This window comes from Salvelinus sp. IW2-2015, linkage group LG20 (assembly GCF_002910315.2).
Source record: "Salvelinus sp. IW2-2015 linkage group LG20, ASM291031v2, whole genome shotgun sequence".
In the NCBI taxonomy this organism is placed as follows: Eukaryota; Metazoa; Chordata; class Actinopteri; order Salmoniformes; family Salmonidae; genus Salvelinus; species Salvelinus sp. IW2-2015.
In genome coordinates, this window is record NC_036860.1 from 41,580,276 (window position 1) to 41,602,651 (window position 22,376).

The 22,376-nt window shown below is 44.2% G+C and overlaps 1 protein-coding gene across 2 annotated transcripts in view; it reads right to left on the minus strand.

The window, feature by feature from the left end:
- abr (ABR activator of RhoGEF and GTPase) overlaps positions 1-22,376 on the minus strand; it is a 217,362-nt gene that overhangs the window by 86,836 nt on the left and 108,150 nt on the right. The window contains exons 3-7 of one of the 2 annotated variants that reach the window (XM_070449398.1): positions 19,197-19,295; positions 15,529-15,714; positions 10,472-10,579; positions 8,661-8,724; positions 610-662 (exon numbers count right to left, since the gene is read on the minus strand). In XM_070449398.1, coding sequence (XP_070305499.1) covers positions 610-662; positions 8,661-8,724; positions 10,472-10,579; positions 15,529-15,714; positions 19,197-19,295 — 510 coding nt within the window. Of the gene's footprint in view, positions 1-609; positions 663-8,152; positions 8,227-8,660; positions 8,725-10,471; positions 10,580-15,528; positions 15,715-19,196; positions 19,296-22,376 lie in introns of those variants that run through there. The other variant, XM_024011125.2, reaches the window with a different exon arrangement.

Genomic DNA, 22,376 nt, shown 5'->3' on the forward strand with positions numbered 1-22,376 from the left:
AAGTAGTGCACTAAATATGGAATATGGGCCCATTGTGTGTTTGCGTGATCTGCTCTTACCTTTGTACCAAACCAACTGGTCTTTGTTTAGTCACAGCTCCACTAGCTTTATGGAAAACATATTCATGAAATGCATTGGAAGCTAGACTGGAGGACAGGTCTAGTCATCTCCGCTTCCTCTGTTAGCGGTTTTCACTTTCCACTTGGTTGTAGCCCATCAAATTAGCGCCTATTGTTTATAACAGCATGTCATTTTGATGGACAGCGCAGAGGAAAGGTATAGGCTTGGCAAATGGAACGGAACACTTACTATAAACGGCAGCAGGCAGGGTTTGACATTGCAGGTGGATACAGAACCATGCTGCATCTTAATGACCTGCGGGGCTTTCTAGAGAGATTCTACCCAGCCCCATCACTATGTGTCTCACGACAGCACTAACTCTTAATCCTTGATAAGTATTGATCCTGTCCTATCTATTCAATCTATCTCTACGTTGCAGTCTCTAATTCAATCTCGTCATTTGTCTCTGGGTGAGATCAGGAATCCTTCATGGATCTATCGCATGCTAGTCGGGACGGACAATGTACTGGTGTGTGTGTGAGTCCTCACATGAAGAACCAGCGTACTTCTGGTCACACGGTCAATCGGCTTGTACAGGAGAGCTGTGGGAAAGGACAAGAAGAGGCACTCAGTTTGGTTTGACACACACACACACACACACAATGAAGAAAAACACGACTCAAAAAGCCTATTACACACTTGACTGGGCGTAGGTTTCCTGGGGTATGGGGCAGACATTTCAATCATCCAAAACCTCAGGTGTCTGCTCCCTGCAGAGACGGACACACACCTCATTCTTTCTAAGCTCGGTTGTTCCTTCTCTGCTGAGTAAGGTTGTTTTCAGAAACCTTCCCACTCAATTCACATCAGGATTAACCTCCTGACCCGGTCTAAATTTCTCGTTCTCACAGTGCGCCTCTCATATCTTATATCATATAGATGACAAGCGAGCCAAGGGCAATGCAGTATTTTTATACAGCAGAGGAAGGTGAATCTATCCATACAATGTGTGAGTGGTTGAGTCAAGGTCTTGGCCCTCTCTCTCCCAGCATGCAGTGCAGGGTTGTTTGATGTCCCCCTCTTTCTAACACTGCCTTTATTGTTTCACTCTGTCGTTTCTCACACACTCACACACACACACACACACACACACACACACACACACACACACACACACACACACACACACACCAGTGTTGGGGAGTAGTGGACTACATTTAGTTTCAACTATTCATTTAACAACATTTTGCAGTAGCTTGGTAATTGAACAATATTCAAATCTTGGTAGTGTTTTCAGTAGTTCACTTTCTTTGCCGTGTAGCTAATGACTTGAACTACGCACAATTTTTCCAGCATCAGACCAGTTCTTGTGTTTAATAGGTTAAATTCTATATTCTGTTAACATCTGACTCCAGAGGGATCTGCCAGGCAATTTCTAGTCCATGACATTTGAGATTCAGATATGTCAATTTCCCAAAATAGTTTTGATGTTGTGAACTACTTTTTCAACGTAACTTTAGTTAAGTAAACTATTTGTCCTAAGGGTAACTTTAGCGTAGCTTAACTTTTTCCTGTGAGAAATAATTGGTCAACTATATTTTCAGAGTGGATTCCCCAACACTGACAAACACACACAGCCATGTAGCTCAGCATCACTAGACTTTGCTCGGTAACAGGGTTCACGTAACTCCTTGTCGGATTGCGCACAGTATACAAACACACGTCTCGATAGACAGCCTGTTTAACATGCAGTGAAGCTCCAGCCTCGCTGCATCCTTATTGGTTACATAGCACTCTGATTCCATTGCAGATGTACTCTGTTACTAGGGAAACTATGCCAAGCCGTGTTCACACACACAAAATGTTCCTTTGACCTCAAAACCAATTTTCAATCCTAAACTTCTCTTAATCTGTCACTCCCTCTTTCCATCTCTCTCTCTATCCCGGTTTAACTCACACTCAGGAGCCAATCCAGTTACAAACCAGATCTGTCACACTAGGCTGATTTCCCAGGAGGCTTTGCAGCTGAGAGACAGAGCACCTGCGGGGCTGACAGCCAGCGTGAGACGCAAGACAGGAGCGAGAGAGATGAAGAGAGAGAACAAAAATAGACAGGGGAGAGAGAGAGAACGAAAAGAGGGGGGAGAGAGGGTGAAGGAGTAAGGCAGCTTAGCTGTAGGGTACAGTCCCCTGTCGACATGTCTACCATCTCTACTGAACAGCCAAAGCCTTGGGCGTTGGTAATGAGCTGCTTGTGATCCCTGAATATACATTACACTCCACTCACTTATTATCTGGTTGAACATCACTCTGTACATCTGCAGTAGAGGCATCTGAATGTCGCTCTCATCTGCAGTACAGCTGTTGAAATGATCCCTCTTTCTCCATCTCCCTCCTCCTATTCTCACCTCTGATTGAACTGCTAGTGATGAGAGAGACAGCAGAAATCCACTGGGATCCTGTTCTGATGGACTACTGATGGGGCGTCATATTCTAACACACACACACACACACACACACACACACACACAGTGTCTCAGGCTGTCTACAGAGCCTCAACTGGAGCGGCGCTTATGAAAAAGCATTGATTCTCTTTCATGTTCCCTCCCTCCCTCCATTAATAATGCTCCCTGTATTCCCTCCATGCTCCATCGTGGATGAATAAACCCTACTGCCTTGTGTGAATTAACTGAAGAATCTACATTCATTACAATGGAAATGAATGGCGACAATGGAGGAGAGTCTAGGTGTGTGTGAGGGTGTGTGTGTTATAGAATATGAAGCCCCATCAGCACAGGATCCCAGTGGATTTCTGCTGTCTCTCTCACTCACTAACAGTTCCTGTGTGGATATGTGAATGGCTGAACACTGCAGCTCATAGGTTTTAGGGGAGATCAACGTACAAAACAGTGGTAATCATTCAAGTTGAAGTTTCTTTCTTTATGAATTTAAACATACTTCCCTCTTGATGACAAAGCCTCAGGCCAATAGACTCAACCTCACTGTCCTTCACTGGAGCTAATTAACACAACCACCCCCTGCTTTGAAACGGACTTCTGATCGAACAACCCTCGTCTCAGTCCCTTCATCACCAAGGACACAGTCAGTCAGGGACTCTGCAGTGCAGACAGAAGCACAGTTCAAAGTTCAGCAGCAACGAGAGGGAAGAGAGGAGAATAGAAGGGCCATAGAAGATGAGAGAAGAGGAGTGGAGAGAGGCTGATGAGAGGAGTGATGGAGGTGTTGCTGATTATAGAAAACAGATAGAGCTTCACAGTGATGGAACCCTCCTCAAGGTCACCGTGACAACCTGACGGACAGCTCCTTCTCGGTAACCAGGGTGTCCATGTGGGTCACAGCCAATCAGCAGTCCTGGATCTACAACACTGAGACATGACTTACATAGACATATGCTAGCCCAGTTCCCTGACTGGCATCTAGACTTGGTTACACTGATCAATGCCAACCCCAGCCCTCACCGAGTGAGTGAGTGAGTGAGTGAGTGAGTGAGTGAGTGAGTGAGTGAGTGAGTGAGTGAGTGAGTGAGTGAGTGAGTGAGTGAGTGAGTGAGTGAATAATGAAAACTGAAAGAGGAAGGGAAAGATCAAGCATTGGGGAGAGAGAAGTTTGAGGAGAGACAGTGAGAAGGGGACAGAGAGGTGGCAGGATTATAATATATTTTTAATAAGCATTTGACTAATTGTGAATATAGTCATGTCTAACAGACATCCCCCCCCCCCCCGAGGAGAGGGTTAAGAAACCCTGAAGTAGGTGTTGTTCTGAGAGAATATGAAAAGATCAAATGAAGTGGGTGGCGGCATGGTGACCTCAACTTCTCTTGTTAACAAAGCCTGTGGTCTATACTGTGGTCTGGTCAGTCCAACAGGGACGGGAGGGAAAGGCATGGCTGTCAGACTGAAAGGACTTGAAGAACATATAGGGTGGATAGCAGAGCGCCACCTAGTGCCGGGATGAGCAACTGGTTGGTGTCACACTTTTGCCTCAGCTAACACACCTGACTCCAATAATCAACTAATCATCATCTTTAGTTAAGAATGCAGTTAGTTTAATCAGCTGTGTTTACTAGGGATGTGGGAACAGTGAGACCCCACTCCGGCCCCCGATGACTGGAGTTGCACATCCCTGACCTAGTGTAATGGAATGATTATGTTTTCTAACTAAAGGTTTGGAGCTGATGCCCGTTTGTGCTATCCCTATGGGGTTTTAGAGAGAGAGAGAGAGAGAGAGAGAGAGAGACAGAGAGAGAGACAGAGAGAGAGACACAGAGAGACACAGAGAGACACAGAGACACAGAGACACAGAGACACAGAGAGACACAGAGAGACACAGAGAGACACAGAGAGAGACAGAGAGAGACAGAGAGAGACAGAGAGAGACACACACACAACGTGCCCAGAGGGTGCAGAATAGACTCCATGCCAAGCAATTAATTGACAGCAGTACTCAATATGCAGATTGGACAGTGTGCTAAATGACACTGGAAGATTGGACAGTGTGCTAAATGACACTGGAAGATTGGACAGTGTGCTAAATGAGACTGGAAGATTGGACAGTGTGCTAAATGAGACTGGACAGTGTGCTAAATGAGACTGGACAGTGTGCTAAATGAGACTGGACAGTGTGCTAAATGAGACTGGAAGATTGGACAGTGTGCTAAATGAGACTGGGATATTGGATAGTGTGCTAAATGAGACTGGGATATTGGATAGTGTGCTAAATGAGACTGGGAGATTGGATAGTGTGCTAAATGAGACTGGGAGATTGGACAGTGTGTGAAATGCTGTGGGTTCTGGGATGAGCATTGAGGGGGAAAGACTCAGCTCTCGCTCACAATTAAAAACGTGCTTACACTACTTTATTTATACAACTATTAAACCGTGCTTATACTACTTTATACAACTATTAAAAACATGCTTATACTACTTTATATATACACAACATTTAAAATGGGCTTATACTACTTTATTTATACAACTATTAAAAACGTGCTTATACTACTTTATTTATACAACTATTAAACCGTGCTTATACTACTTTATACAACTATTAAAAACATGCTTATACTACTTTATATATACACACAACATTTAAAATGGGCTTATACTACTTTATTTATACAACTATTAAAAACGTGCTTATACTACTTTATTTATACAACTATTAAAAACGTGCTTACACTACATATAGAGACTATAACGTCTACACTACTTATTATTACAATAGTAAATAACGTGCTTGATACTTTTTAATAAAAGCTAAAAATATAACTATTTATATCTACCAATATAAAAGCGTGCTGTATACTACTAAATTCTTCCAATATTAAAATGTGTGCTGATACTCTTAGTATACAGACATTAAAACCAATACGACGTTAATAAAAAAAACGTGCTTAACACATTTTTATACTAGACTATTAAAAACGGCGTTAACAATATATCAACTAAAATATACTATACATACTGCTCAAAAAAATAAAGGGAAACTTAAACAAATACTCCAAGTCAATCACACTTCTGTGAAATCAATGTCCACTTAGGAAGCAACACTGAATTGACAATAATTTCACATGCTGTGTTGTACAATGGAATAGACAAAAGGTGGAAATTATAGGCAATTAGCAAGACCAACCCAAAAAAGGAGTGATTCGTGCAGGTGGTGACCACAGACATTCTCAGTTCTATGCTTCCTGGCTGATGTTTTGGTCATTTTGAATGCTGGCGGTGCTCTCACTCTAGGTGGAGCAATAGGGAGTCTACAACCACACAAGTGGCTCAGGTAGTGCAGTTCATCCAGGATGGCACATCAATGGCGGCTTGGCAAAAAGGTTTGCTGTGTCTGTCAGCGTAGTGTCCAGAGCATGGGGCGCTACCAGAGACGGCCAGTACATCAGGAGACGTGGAGGAGGCCGTAGGAGGGCAACAACCAGCAGCAGGACCGTACCTCCGTGCGGCAAGGAGGCACTGCCAGAGCCCTGCAAAATGACCTCCAGCAGGCCACAAATGTGCAAGTGGACAGTTTGACAGTTTGATTTCATAGAAGTGTGATTGACTTGGAGTTACATTGTGTTTTTAAGTGTTCCCTTTATTTTTTTGAGCAGTGTATATACACAACTTAAACATGCATACTACTTATTTATACAACATAAAAAACATGCTATACTACTTATATATACACAACTATTAAAACGTGCTTTACTACTTTATTTATACACTATTAAAAACGCTTATACATTTATATATCAACTATAAAAAACTATTATATTAAAATATTAAAAGGGCTATACTACTTTATATTACACACAACTATTAAAAACGTGCTTATACTACTTTATTATACAACTATTAAAACGTGCTTATACTACTTTATTTATACAACTATTAAAATATACTACTTATATATACACAATATTAAAAGCGTGCTTATACTACTTAATATACACACTATTAAAAACGTGCTTATACTACTTATATATAACATTAAAAGCGTGCCTATACCTTATATCACAACTATTAAAAACGTGCTTATACTACTTATTTAACCAGTAAAACGCGTATAATATATTTATACAACTATTAAAAACATGCATATACTACTTTATATCTAGAACTATTAAAAACGTGCTTATACTACTTTATTTATACAACTATTAAAAACGTGGCCTTTATCATCTGTGGGATGGAACGGTGTGAAGTTGAACTCAACCGGGTATAACTGTGATCATCAGCACTAACAGAGTGTCTTCTTCACAGACAACCATTTCCACTTCATAACGTTCTAATCTAAAGCCTACCTCTACTTGAACTGTTACTGTCTGGCTGTACCACACGTACTGCAAATATTCCTGCATATGTCTTTTTACTGTCCTTCTCTCCCTTGGTCTTTCTCCGCTTTGATCTGCTGCCAGGCTTAACCCAATACGGCCAGAGCAGTTTAACATCCCTCAAACGCACACACACTCAAAACATGAGCGCATACCACACATACACACACTGATTGGAGTGGTGAAATGATGGTACTCAGTAGATAAGTATGGTGTGTATAAGGAGAATGAAGTCTGGGACAGTCAGTCCTGACAACGTGCTCTGCTTATAAAGAGACCCATCCACCATCTACTGGACCAATCATACACACCCCCACAGCCTATTCCCACTGGACACTGGACACTCTTCCCACCCAACCTGGTTTCCGTGTCATTTCAATTAAATATAATTGACGTCTGTGTCCAGTGGGTTCCACCTCCTTTTTCCACCACTATCTTCTCCACCTTCTTCCACACTCTGTTCCCCCTCTCTTTCCTCTTACACTCAGTCTTCCCCCGTCTTGTTCATCTCTCTCTCGGTGCGTCCCTTTTCTTTTCCCTCTGACGTTCTCAAACTTTTCACCTTAAAGGGTGAGTGCTGTCTGTCTGCTGATATGACAGACTGACAGGAGACCCAGCCAGGGAGGATAATCTCACCGCAACTTCCAACACTAAACCCTCACACACACAAAACGTTGGGGACAAATATACGTAAAAACAGTTACACTTCTGAACATGCACACACAACCACAAACACACACTAACCATCTACCATGCAAAAGAGAAAGGTGTGAGCACAACCACAGACATGCAAAACCAACACACAGATATGTACACACACACACACGTCTATTGCCAGAAGCGGAAAAGCACAAAGACGGTCTCCCTCTCGCTGAGCAAAAATGAGAGGATAGAGAGAACCTGGCAAGAAACGAGAGTAGCGATTGTCTTTACCCAGAATACAAAACAGCTCATTAACTAATAACACCCGGCTACATTTAAGACACTGTCACACACCAGGAACTTTACCATGCAACATCCACACTAACCTATTTACAGTACCAGCCAAGAAAGAACTTTACATATATAGTCATACAGGCAAGTGCAATTGTTAATGCTACACAACACACTATAGAATCAGAAAACACCCCACACGTACAAAATACTCAATACAGGATTAAAGACCGATTACAAAGGCTTTTCTATACACACAAGTTACTTCAAATGTACTGTCACACACACACACACACACACACACACAAACATTACCGTATGTGCAGTTACAACACAGTCTGAGTACCAGTAGAATCTCCATCTCACACTTCCTCCTCTGTTCTCTCTGCCTCCCCTCTCTACCACTACCAACACCATAGTGACGCCACGACGCGACACCAGCGCACACACCCGACCCGACCGACCCGAGCACCGGGAGACGAGACCGCAGAGAGAGCACGGAGACGACCGCGACGAGAAGAACGCGCCGCAACCCCGCAGAGAGGCGAAGCAGAGCGACAGCGCCGCCGACCGGAGACCGCAGCGAAAGACGGCGCGCGCACCACGAAGGCAGGAGCAGGGCGCACCAGCCCGCACACCGCGCGCCGGCGCGCGCAGCCACCACGAGCCCGCACGCGACACACACCGCATGCAACAGGGAGGGGAGCCTGAGGCCTCCCTAAGCCTGCCGCTGCAATACACAAGCAGAAGAGACAAGGCTACAGAGTCTGAAAGAGCCATAGCAGCTAATCTGACACACATCTAGATAGAACTCATCTCTTACCTTCCATAGTGACAATTTGTGTTACAGTCCTTCGAGTCCTTAGGCACCCTTTACTTTTCAGGTTCTGGAAGAAAAATGAATGAATTGTGATTGCTGGTGTATTACACGTTTAATGGTATAAGATTTTGTGGTATAGGAATCTAAGTGGATATAGGAATTTAGCGGTATAGGAATTTAGCAGGTACTAGAAACACGGAGGCTGTTGAGGGAGAAGGCTCATCAGTAATAATGCCGTGGAACGGACACAAGGATTGCGATCAAACCACTGTAAACCAATGGGAAAGGGAAGGGGATAACTAGTCAGCGTTGGTACAAACTGAATGCTTCAACTGATATGCGTCCATTCCGACCTTATAACCGCAACCCTACTTTGTTATGATACCGTTTCACTCATTCTGGCTCCGTCATACCTCACAGAACCGCGTTCTCTCCCAATCAAAGGTGCCACCAAGCTCCGTGGTGTATAGTCAGCAGGACCACCAGCAGACACTCCCCCCAAAACAACACAGACCGCGGAGACCACAACCAGAGACAGCACAAGACGGACCAGCAGACACACTCCCACGCCAACCAACCAGAGCACACACACACCCACCCAGACACACTCCCACCCAACCAACCAGAGACACACCCATCCCAGCCAGAGGACACACATACACCCACCCACCCACCCAGAGACACACACCCAGCCACCCAGACACACACACACACACACCCAGAGACACCACACCGAGACACCACCACACACACACCGAGACACACACACCCAACCCACCCACACCGAGACCACACACCCACACCGAGACACAACACCCACACCGAGACACACACCCACACCGAGACCCCCCCCCCCACCAACACCGAGACACACCCACACCACCCACACACACCACCCACCACCTACACACCCAGAGACACGAGACACACCCCACCCCACCAACCCAGGAGACACACCACCCACCCACGAGACACACCCACCCACCCAGCGAGACCACACCCACCCACCACGAGACACACCCACCCACCACCGGACCACACCCCACCCACCCACCGAGACACACCCACCCACCCCACCGAGACACACCCACCCACCCACCCACCGACACGCACACACCACCACACCACCACCCCACCCACGACACCCACCCAGAGACACCCACCCACAAGAACCACCCACCCACCCAGAGACACCCACCCACCAGAGAACACCCACCACCCACGAGGACACCCCACACCCACCCAGAGACACACCCACCCACCCAGAGACACACCACCACCAGAGAACACACCCACCCACCCAGAGACAACACCCACCACCCAGACACACACCAACCACCCACCGAGACACACCCACACCACCAGAGACACACCCACACCACCCAGAGGACACACCCACCCACCAGAGACACACCCCACCACCCAGAGACCACCAACCACCCACCAGAGACACACCCACGCCCCCAGAGACACACACCCACCCACCCACGAAGACCCACACAACGCCCAAGAGACACACACACGCCCAGAGACACACACACGCCCAGAGACACACACACGCCCAGAGACACACACACGCCCAGAGACACACACGCCCAGAGCCTGGTTGAGGCTGAGTGGAGCTAATGAAGAGGAATGGAGCTGATGCAGCAGACTGTCGGGCTGGGAAAACACACGGCCCCAAAACTACACACGCACACAAATACATACACAACTCCATATATTAGTACAAATTTCAGCCCTCACAACTGATGTGCATGGTGTGAGTGTGCTTTGTGTGTGTGTACGTGTGTGTGTGTGTGACCAACATCTACCTCAGAGATCTTCTGGAACTGGGTGTTGGCCTGGCTGCATTTCTCTGCTGTCTCCACCGCTGTTTTGTAGTTGTCAACAAAAGCCTTGTACACCCCCAGCTGGCTGGCCTGGAGCACAGAGGAGAGGACACAATATTAACACAGTGGAGAGGAAAAGAGGGGGGTGTACAGAGGAGGATGAGGAGAAGCATGAAGAGGAGGAGAATGAAAATGACGTTGTCTGGAAGTCCACTCCTAAATAAACTTTCCGCTATTTTATTCTATGTTTAGAACTACCCATACTACACCCAAGACTTGAAGGGGGTATTGGACGACGCAATTCAAATCCCTCTTAGAGTAACCCAATCCGATTTCTATACAGTGTAAAGCTTAAGAGCAGGGGTGTCAAAAATACAGCCCGTGAGTTAAATAAATAAAGTAAAATAAATAAATGTATATATACAGTGCACTCAAAGTATTTAGACACCTTTACTTTTTCCACATTTTGTTACATCACAGCCTTATTCTAAAATGATTAAATTGTATTTTCCCCCTCTCATCAATCTATATACAATACCCCACATAATGACAAAGCAAAAACAGGTTATTAGAATTTTTTTCAAATTGATAAAAAATACCAAAGTGAAATATTACATTTACATAAATACTCAGACCCTTTACTCAGTACTTTGTTGAAGCACCTTTGGCAGTGATTACAGCCTCAAGTCTTCTTAGGTATGAAGCTACAAGCTTGGCACACCTGTATTTGGGGAGTTTCTCCCATTCTTCTCTGCAGATCCTCTCAATCTCAGTCAAGTTGGATGGGGAGCTTCATTGCACAGCTATTTTCAGGTCTCTCTAGAGTTGTTCGATCGGGTTGAAGTTCAGGCTCTGGCTGGACCATTCAAGGACATTCATAGACTTGTCCCAAAGCCTCTCCTGCGTTGTCTTGGCTATGTGCTTAGGGTTGTTGTCCTGTAGGAAGGTGAACCTTCGCACCAGTCTGAGGTCTTGTACTTTGCTAAATTTTTCATTTTTCCCTTGATCCTGGCTCCCAGTCCCTGCCGCTGAAAAACACCCCCACAGCATGATGCTGCCACCACCAAGCTTCACCGTAGGGATGGTGCCAGGTTTCCTCCAGACGTGACGCTTGGCATCAGAACTAAGACTTCAATCTTGGTTTCATCAGACCAGAGAACCTTGTTTCTCATGGTCTGATAGTCCTTTAGGTGCCTTTTGGCAAACTCCAAGCGGGCTGTTATGTGCCTTTTACTGAGGAGTGGCTTCCGTCTGGCTACTCTACAACAAAGGCCTGATTGATGGAGTGCTGCAGAGATGGTTGTCCTTCTGGAAGGTTCTCCCATCTTCACAGAAGAATTCTAGAGAGAGCTCCGTCAGAGTGACCATCGGTCACCTCCCTGACCAAGGCCCTTTCTCCCCTGATTGCTCAGTTTTGCCAGGAAGAGTCTTGGTGGTTCCAAACTTCTTCCATTTAAGAATGATGGAGGCCACAGTGTTCTTGGGGACCGTCAATGGTGCAGAAATGTTTTGGTACCCTTCCCCAGATCTGTGCCGCGACACAATCCTGTCTCGGAGCTTTGTCATTATGGGGTATTGTGTGTAGATTGATGAGAAAAATGTGTATTTAATACATTTTAGAACAAAGCTGTAACGTTTACCAAAATGTGGAAAAAGGGGTCTGACTACTTCCCGAATACACTGTATAAAAATGTAACTCAATATACTTTAAAATGACTAAAACCAACTGGAAACAGTGTAGTAATGATAATGGACCTACATTCATTCCGTTTCTTGACTGTGTCCAGCTCACTAAGAATCCCCCAAATGAAAACTACACAGAGTGCATAGTAAAATCAAAAAATGATGGATAGAGGACTATTATGCGTCCCCAGGGGCAAAGTGAGTTTGACACCCCTGTTTGGCACCAAATTAATTCCCATTCAAATGATCACTCCTGAGAGGCGTGAAGAACATTTATTGTGAACGATGCAGACTATAAATTCCATCGAGCCCAGGAGTGATTTTAAACCAACTCCAACACACTAGCAGAGTTAGCAGGGCTGCGGCTCCGCTGGCTAGTAGCTATCTCTCCCTTGGACACCTTCTAATCACATCCTTTCCCTGCTTCGGGTCCCACGTTCCTGATTGGCGCACAGTCAAATCAGCCAGTCGCAACGCCCGGGCCTCTCTGTGCATTCTAATGAAGGCAATTGGACCAGGAAATGAATATGCATACTTAAACAGCTCAGGTGAAGGGACTAGGGAGAGCTAGTCAAGACATTGATGGAGGGAGTGAGAAAGGTATGGGGCTGTGAAATAAATGAGGTTAAATTAATTAGAACTTGTTAAGCTACTGTATGTGTGCTCTGCCCTCCCTCCCCCATCCCTCCCTCCCCCGCTCTCGTCCTCTGCCCGTGTGGTGTGATGCATTATCACTGTTGGAGAAGAGAAGTGGAGAAACCATGAGGTCTCTGAGGACACTTCAAAGCAGAGATCAATATTCTTCCCCTTCTCCTCTCCCCCCTTCTGGCTCATCTTCCATTATGCTCCCCTGTACCCATCTTTCCCTGCAGATTTGGAGAGAACCCTCTGACCCAATCAGTCGTCATGGCAAAGGCTGTCTCCTAGCAACATTTACATCGTTGGCAGAAGCACTTCGGTCTCTCACTCAGGTTCTAGAAAACACCCTGAGACATAGGAGAGGTTGAGAAATATATATGAGAGGATAGGAGAGAGAAAGAAATAGGGAAAGAGAGAAAGAGGGAAAGAAAAGAGTTGGAACACTGACGATTTCCATCCCTCTTGCTCCCCTCCTCTCTCTCCTCCCCTAGCTTCTTTCCTTGGATCCCCCTCCATCTCCCTCTCTGTTTCTACGGTAGTAGAAACACAGGGAGCAGTGGGGAGTGTGCTGTGTAATTATGACACCATCTGTACACTGTTTGGTGGCTCCCTTACAGACAGGCCTGTCTAAATGTTTAGTCGCCATGCGACACACACACACACACACACCTCCCAGACGGAACTGGATGATTCTGCTAATGGATGTCGGCAAGACATCTGTGGTGTGTGTGTGTGTGTGTGTGTGTGTGTGTGTGTGTGTGTGTGTGTGTGTGTGTGTGTGTGTGTGCATGCGTAATTTGATGTCTTCCACTGAAAACGTACTAAATGAGTTAACCTAATATACAGTTACGTCAGTATAATGAACATTTAGAAACGTTTCTATCCAATTGAAAATGGAGGTTAAAACTTTGCTTCTACAACAAAACAATATTCACATAAATGCAGAGCACCATACTAAGTGGAACACCGTACTAACTGCTAATCACATCAGTCTGCTCTGTCAGAGTGGTGTTGTATCACATGGAGAGCCCTAACTCCTTTAGAGACCTTCCTTATGAGACAGAACACTCCTAACCATATCAGATTCATGGAACGTTCCTAAACCAATCAGGCTCCACACTCTGGGGTTTAGTGAGCAATGTAATCCAGGAAATAGACGGTGTACATTTTATTCGAATTGGATTCATAACACATAATAAAAAATTTAAAAAATGTGCAGGACATACCAAATGGATGACGTAGTACACCAAAAACGGGGACCCGTTTTGGCTCGAGCACCACTTTCAAAACTACTGGCTGAAATTCTACAAAAGTTCTGGAGCATCACTTTAAAATTCACTTACTGATACTGCACTGTCTACTTATTGAGAGGGAGTAGGGGCATAGAGTGGGAGAGAGAGGAGAGAGACGTGGAGAGAGAGATGGGGGAGAAAGAAGACAAAGGAGAGACAGTGATGAGGAAGAGGAGGAAGAAGAAATAGAGAGAGAGAGAAGGAGAAGGGAGAAAGAAAAAGACAGAAGAGGGAGCGGGTAGTAGGGACAGGAAAAGGGAGATAAATGTTTACATTTTAAAAACCCAATTATTGGGTCAAGACCCTACAGTACATGAACATTTAATTGTCAGAAATCAGCCTGTTAGAGAAACTGATGGAAGGGAGAGAGATGGATAGGGGAGTAGGAGCAGAATAGAGACTAATGTCTGAGCAGACCCCAGTGTAATTGAATGTTTATCCTAGAGGGGAATAGATTGAACAGAGGGAGGTGATACCATACATGTGAAATCTATGCAGTTACAATCAGGGGTTGGAATCAAAATAATTTCCCAATCGTTTCTTTCTGAACAGAACCATAATGTTTTATGTTCTGTTCCACTGTTCTGACTGGCAAAATAAAGTTCTGAACTGGTTCAGATCGAACCCCCAAAAAGCAACTGATTATATTGTTCCTTTCTGTTCATTTTTAAACATCTGAAATATGTGCATTTAGCGGATAGAGCAGCTTGGTATGGAGCAGGCAAGCTATTTAAATGCATTGGACAGACAAGTGTAGGGCGCTATTTGCGACTGAAATTTTACGTGCGGGGAGAGAGCTAGTAGGAAGCGCTGGGCATCTTGTTGTTAATGACACCTGCATTAGGCCCGCATAATCATACCCACGGATGACCGGCTTCTATGAAGGAACTATGAATGTATTTGAAGTTGAACTTCAGAAAGTTGGCTTAACGCTGGACCAGAGCTAGCTAGCTAGCTAACAAGCTTGCGTGTGTGGAGCAGCACCAGAATATAAATAAAAACACGTCTAACCTTTTTGTAGTTAATAAATCCAATGTGAAACGTGATACTTATAGTATCCTTTACTAGCATTGTTAAGGATACTATAATTTATTTTTCTCGAATAAAAAGTCTCTCCCCCTAATTTCTAAAATAACGCTTGTAACGTTGGTAGACTAGTAGACTATGCTTTGGAAGGGGAGGCACTGGCAGGCAGGCAGACACTGGAATACAATTCATTTGAACTAGATTTCCAAGTTGTCCTCCAACCACCTGTTCTTCCATCTTTTTGGAGTCTCAAGAGTTGTGCAGGTTTGTTTTCCAACCCAGTACTACTAACACACCTAATTCAACTCAATCAAAAATCAATCTTGATGATAAATTGATAGATTGACCAGTTGAATGATTGACTGACAGGTTGGTTGATTGATTGATTGCCTCCCTTACCAGTTTCTGGAAGAGGTGTCCGACGGCGACCTTCTCATCCCACTGCTGGATGTGAGGGAAGAGGGCGTCGTAGAACTCCTTGTGGATCTCAAAGATGTCTTGGATCTTATAGAAGATGGTCTCTACCTGCTGTATGGTCAGCACCGGCTGGGACGTGGTGGCTGTCGCCTTCAGGGGGCGCATGGGCTGCACACACACAGGACACACACATTCAGTTAAGAGATAGTGTGTGTTTGTACCGGTATGTGTGTATACCTGCACTGACGCTTTCAACACATAAATCATCATGATCCTGGGCGGTGCTCAGCAGTGCTTTATTATTAGGGGTGGGCGCTGCAGCATGACCAAAGACTGGAGAACAGAGTAGAATAGAGCTGAGATGTTCCTTTTAGTACTGATGGAAACACAGCTCTGAACAGACCACGATTACAGATCGAGCCAAACATCCCAAAATGTTGTTAAGAAATGTTTGCGCAGGCACCAAGCCTGAGCACTACAGTGACATCACTGCTCTTCTTTTTTTGGATTTCACTCCGGATAGCTAAACTCTTATCTGTACTTGATAAGCCAGGGACTGGCGGATGATCCCAGGCTTATCAAGTACAGATAAGAGTTTCAATATCCTGAGGGAAATCCAAACAAGAGGAGCAGTGATATCCCAAATATTTTCCCTCCAATCAAAACAGAATCACACCACCACATCATTCATGTGTTGCTATAAGGTCCTCCATCTACACATCCCGGTTGAAAATCAGTGTCATAACAATAGTGTTACTATTCAAAAACGATTCATAAGCTTACAGCATGGTAGCTTTCATAAGCAATGCTATGGGCTAAATGCCCTGTGTTGACCCATTGTAATAAACATCCGTGTTTATGATTCATAGGCTTACAGTGCCTTCAGAAAGTAACGAGTGGAGGACAGAGGAGCCTCTTAAAGAAGAAGTTACAGGTCTGTGAGAGCCAGAAATCTTGCTTGTTTGTAGGTGACCAAATACTTATTTTCCACCATAATTTGCAAATAAATTCATTAAAAATCCTACAATGTGATTTTCTGGATTTTTCTTTCTCATTTTGTCTGTCATAGTTGAAGTGTACCTATGATGAAAATTACAGGCCTCTCTCATCTTTTTAAGTGGGAGAACTTGCACAATTGGTGGCTGACTAAATACTTTTTTGCCCCACTGTATATATATATAATGTCCAAACAATTGGAATTGGCCACTCGTGGACTCCAATCAAGTTGTAGTGACATCAAGGATGACCAAAGGAAATTGGATGCACCTGAGCTCCATTTGGAGTGTCATAGCAAAGGGGTGTGAATACGTATGTAAATTTGACTTCTGTATTTAATTTTCAATAAATCTGCAAAAATGTATAATAACATGTTTTCACTGTCATTATGGGGTATTGTGTGCAAATGGATGGGAAAAAATACATTGAATCCATTTTTTATTCAGGCTTTAACACAACATTCAGTGCCATGAAAAAGAATTTGCCCACTTTCTGATATTCTTGATTTTTGATTATTTTTGATACTGAATGTTATCAGATCTTCAACCAAAACCTAATATTAGATAAAGGGAATCTGAGTTCACAAATAACCAAAACATTGATACTTACTTAATTGATTTAATTCACAAAGTTATGCAACTTATCCCCTGTGTGAAAAAGTTATTGCTCCTTTACACTCAATAACTGGTTGTTCCTCCTTTAACTGCAATGACTGCAACCAAATGCTTCCTGTAGTTGTTGATCAGTCTCTTACGTCACTGTGGAGGGAATTTGTCCCAGTCTTGCATAGAGAACTGCTTTAACTCACTGACATTTGTGAGTTTTCAAGCATGAACGGCTCATTTCAAGCCTTGCCACAACATCCCTATTGGGATTAGGTCTGGACTTTGATTAGGCTATTACAAAACTTCAAATGTGTTGCTTAACCATTTTCATGTAGACTTGATTGTCTTGCTGCATGACCTAGCTGCGCTTCAGCTCACAGACGGACGGCCTGACATTCTCCTGTAGAATTCTCTGATACAGAGCAGTATTCATGGTTCCTTCTAGTAAGGCATGTAATCCAGGCCCTGAGGCAGCAAAGCATCACTAAACTATCACACTACCACCCCTATGCTTGACTGTTGGTATGAGGTTCTTCCTGTGGAATGCACTCCACAGCGACGTGAGAGACTGATCAACAAACTACAGGAAGCGTTTGGTCGGTGTCATTGCAGCAAAAGTTAAGCGGGCAATTACTTTTTCACACAGGGGCATTGGGTGTTGCATAACTTTGTTAATTAAATAAGTACGTAATTGTTGTGTTATTTGTTCACTCAGGTTCCCTTTATCTAATATTAGGTTTTGGTTGAAGATCTGAAATATGCAAAAGTAGAGAAAATTAGAAAGGGGGGAAATACTTTTTCACAGCACTGTAATGTGGATTAAATTCAATGGGTATGAATACTTTCTGTAGGAACTGTATGCTGTATCCAGATAGGTAAAACACTACCATGGCAGGACGAAGCCGGACATCATTGTTTTCAATGCGCTGGGCTGTGTGTGTGTGTGTCTGGGCAGAGTGGCGCTGGTCGAGCAGGTGGAGTCAAACCAGATAAACACAACCACCATTCATCACCATCACCTCTCAACCAGGAAAGCGCCCCGGTGTGTGTCGCCAGACCTGCCAGGCCCACTGAAATCTTGCAGGACACACCACAACACACAGCCGTCCATCCAGTCCTCTGCCCTGCACCACTCCACATAAAACTGAGGTATATATATATATATATATATATATATATATATATATATATATATATATATATATGTGTTTTATTGTCACATACACCAGGAGAGGTGCAGCGAAATGTGTTGTTTTACAAATTAGGGTTAAGTGCCTTGCTCAAGGGCACAGATTTTTCACCTTGATGGATCAGGTATTCAAACCAGGAACCTTTCGGTTACTGGCCCAACACTATTTAATTTTAGATTTAAACTTAATTTAACTAGGCAAGTCAGTTAAGAACAAATTCTTATTTACAATGACTGCCTACCCCGACCAAACCCAGACGATGCTGGGCCAATTGTGCACGGCCCTTTGGGACTCCCGATCACGGCTGGTTGTGAAACAGCCCGGGATCGAACCCGGGTCTGTAGTGACACCTCTAGCACTGCGATGCAATGCCTTAGACCGCTGCGTCACTCAGGATCCCGTTCTAGCCTAACCGCTAGGCTACCTACTGCACTCGTAACTGGTGTTCCTGTTTAAGACCCTGGTTTGTAATACTGAACCCATTTTACAGTTGTGCAGAGACAGGCAGGATGTGACATCAAGCTGCAGTTGCATGGGGTACACAGTCATTGTGTTCTCTGGTTCAGGATACGCTTGGCCTTTGTTCTGTTCTAAATATGACTGACCACTAACCACTAATAGCACTTACAGAGATGAGAGCACAGCTTCTCGAAAACGCATAATGCTTTTAGGAACCCAGTCTCCCATGCGGCTCTACTTGGAGCCACCATGGTGCCGACACACTGGCCTGAGGGCTAATGCTGTCCAGCACAGTTCCACACAGACAGCACTACATAAAGGAAAGGAGGGAGCGGGGTTAAGTCCGCCACATCGTGTCCTTAATAGTGAGTGTGTGTGTGTGCACGCACGCACGCCTCACCAGAAGCAAAGCCTCCAGCTGGTTGATGTAGATCTCCTCACTGGCTAGGAAGCCAGACAGGACCAGTTTCTTCATCTCCAGACCCTTTTCGATGTCACCCTGCAGAGACACCAAAAGAAAAGGACATCAGTCATACATGCTTCTATATACTACTATGATACTACAGTATGTCAAAACAGCGGTGGCAGGGCATGGTGGTGTTCAACACAGTCCTGGAATAAACACATTGGCTCTGTCTGTAGGGCCAGAGCCACGTGCACAAACACTATGGACTGGCTCATAACTTTAAGTGAGGCCTCTCACTGGAAAGGAAAGGATCCAAGCGGATTCAAGTCTTGACGGGAATTTTTGTGTACTGTGTACATAGCTTGTATGAGTGCACATATGTTTGTATTTGTACAAGAGAGGCCATTTTCCTGGTGCCCTCTACTCTCCTCCCACAATTAGTCATGGGCACTAGGCAGGCAGAGGGCAATCGAGTCCAAGTGGAGGTGTTTGTTTTGGCCCTGAGAGACAGCGAGGGAGGAGGTAGGAAGAGAGAGTGTGAGGGAGAGTGTGTGTGGATAAGGCTGGGCAGGTTCAGACCCTCCTTGTTAAAGCAGGACCAGGAGCTCACCCTGTCTGCTGTCCTACTAAACCACACCTACAATCACACACACCAGGGGTGCGTTTCAAAACGAGCCTTCAACAGGTGACACACACGCAGTGTACACCCAGAGAGCACAATGTAAGCTACAGCCCTAGACAGGTGCTTTCGTTTGATCAAAGGGCCCGGTTCTGACAATACAAACCCATATTACAGTTCCTTCCGACTCATGTGGCTCTCAGGGTTGAATTAACTAGTTTCATTCCTCCTGTTCCTTAAAAGTAGTCAGTTTGGATTTCAGTTACAATACTATTTCATGTGAAAGGAGAATAGTAGAAGACTCAACAGCCAGATCACATGAATTAATAAAATACTGGCTGTTTATTTTAATACCAAACATGTCTGGGAAAAACAATAAGGCTTTATTTTCCTTTTGGAAACATGACAGAAATGGTACAGTTGTTGTATTGCTCAGTCTTGGGGAAGTCCCACCCAGAAGACTAATAGCCTGTAAACCAAATTTAGAGGCTTTTTGAGCACTTCCATTTATATGCTTTAATTTAACTTTATTCACACTAAAACTTAAAGTGGTAATCTGTGATTGGTCCATCCATTTTTGGAATTCTAAAGCAATGATATCCATTGATTCTTGAAGAACGGTCATACCCCATCAGAAGCCTAAATATAAGCTTGTTTTATTCCATTGTTTGTAAACAATGTAATTGTAAACAAATGCTGTATAGCTTGAAAACATGGTTCAAACTATCATACATACATTTCCATACATAGTTCTGTCTACGAATATGAGAGTGGTTACATTTCTTCAGCCCCATCCCTGAGCTTTTTACCAAAACAGGGGCGGGAGTTATTTGTAGTTATTTGAACTGCAGATTGCCCCTTTAAGGAAAACAAGAGACTGTGTTCTCATAAAACCTGTTAGATGAAACTTTTTGACAGGGCCTAGTAGTATAATGTATTATTATAGCGTACTGTCTCTCTCACCACACCCATAGAACTCAAGGGTCAACTTAATGACCAACCACACAAACTAGTCCCATGGCTCTTATAATGTATCCACACCAACCATTTTTAAAGATATTCTCTGGTACTTTGTATACTTTTTTGCCAGTAGTTCTGAAAGTAGTGCTCACGAGCCAAAAGGTGGTCGCCAAAATTTGGATTAATACATCATAAATCTGCTGATATGTGCACCACGTCATTGCTCTCTCTCTCTCGCTCTACTGTGTGCGAATCTTGCTAGCTACATTTACATTTTTTTTTTTTACATTTTAGTCATTTAGCAGACGCTCTTATCCAGAGCGACTTACAGTAGAGTGCATACATTTTTATTACATTTTTACATACTGAGACAAGGATATCCCTACCGGCCAAACCCTCCCTACCGGCCAAACCCTCCCTAACCCGGACGACGCTATGCCAATTGTGCGTCGCCCCACGGATCTCCCGGTTGCGGCCGGCTGCGACAGCTGTCAATCAAATGGTGAGGGGCTGTAGCTCATTGGCCAAAAGTCTAATTGCTAGGGTGCAGGCCCACTTGGGGGTAAATGTAGGGACAATGGCGCCGCACAACTTCGAGAAAACAGGCGCTTTCGAACTAGGGATTTCCTGGCTAACTGAGGTAAAACAGTAATTCTGCTCATAGAATAAGTATGAACTACACATTGACACATCCAGCCCAAAGCGGGATGTTTAAAAAAGACTTACTAGCAGCCAAAGTACCGGAGCATGTCTTTAACATATAGCTGCAGTCAACAGGTGAAGGTAACAAAGGAAAAGTAACATATTGTATCAGAGCAAACAGACAAATGATACATGTAAAACAGAATCTTTGATACCACCTGACAACTGTTGATGAGGCTGTCTACTGGGAATTTCTGCTGAATTGTGTGTGTGTGCGTGACTGTGTGTGTTGTGCGCAGAATGAGTGGAGACGGGAGGTGGATTAATTATTAACAGGAGCAAATCCTTCCCATGTAATCAGCAGGCAAAGATGAGCAGAGGCTGATAAGAGACAGGCAGGGAGACGGAGTACCAGGGGTTCACACTGTACAGTGACCTCACCTTATTAACCCCAATGACCTCACGGATCCGACTTACACCAAGTCATCACAGTGATGGGACATGGGAGGTTTCACTTCCACTGTTAAGGGTAAGAGGTCTTACTAGTTAGTGGCATCAGACTGAACTACCAGAACTGAGTACAGTCGCTCTCTTACCAGGTCCTACTAGGTCTGCCTTGCTTAAGAGAATATCTCAATGAGACTAACCTGGATAAATTATGCTAAACAAAACCTTAATCTAGCGCTGACTGCTGATAGCTACTTCATTGAGGACAAATGTACTTACTATGCCTGTGATATGTGGTTGTCCCACCTAGTTATCATAAGATGAATGCACTAACTGTAAGTTGCTGTGGATAAGAGCGTCTGCTAAATGACTCAAATGTACACTACCGTTCAAAAGTTTGGGGGCACTTAGAAATGTCCTTGTTTTTGAAAGAAAAGCAAATTTTTTGTCCATTAAAATAACATCAAATTGATCAGAAAAACAGTGTAGACATCGTTAATGTTGTA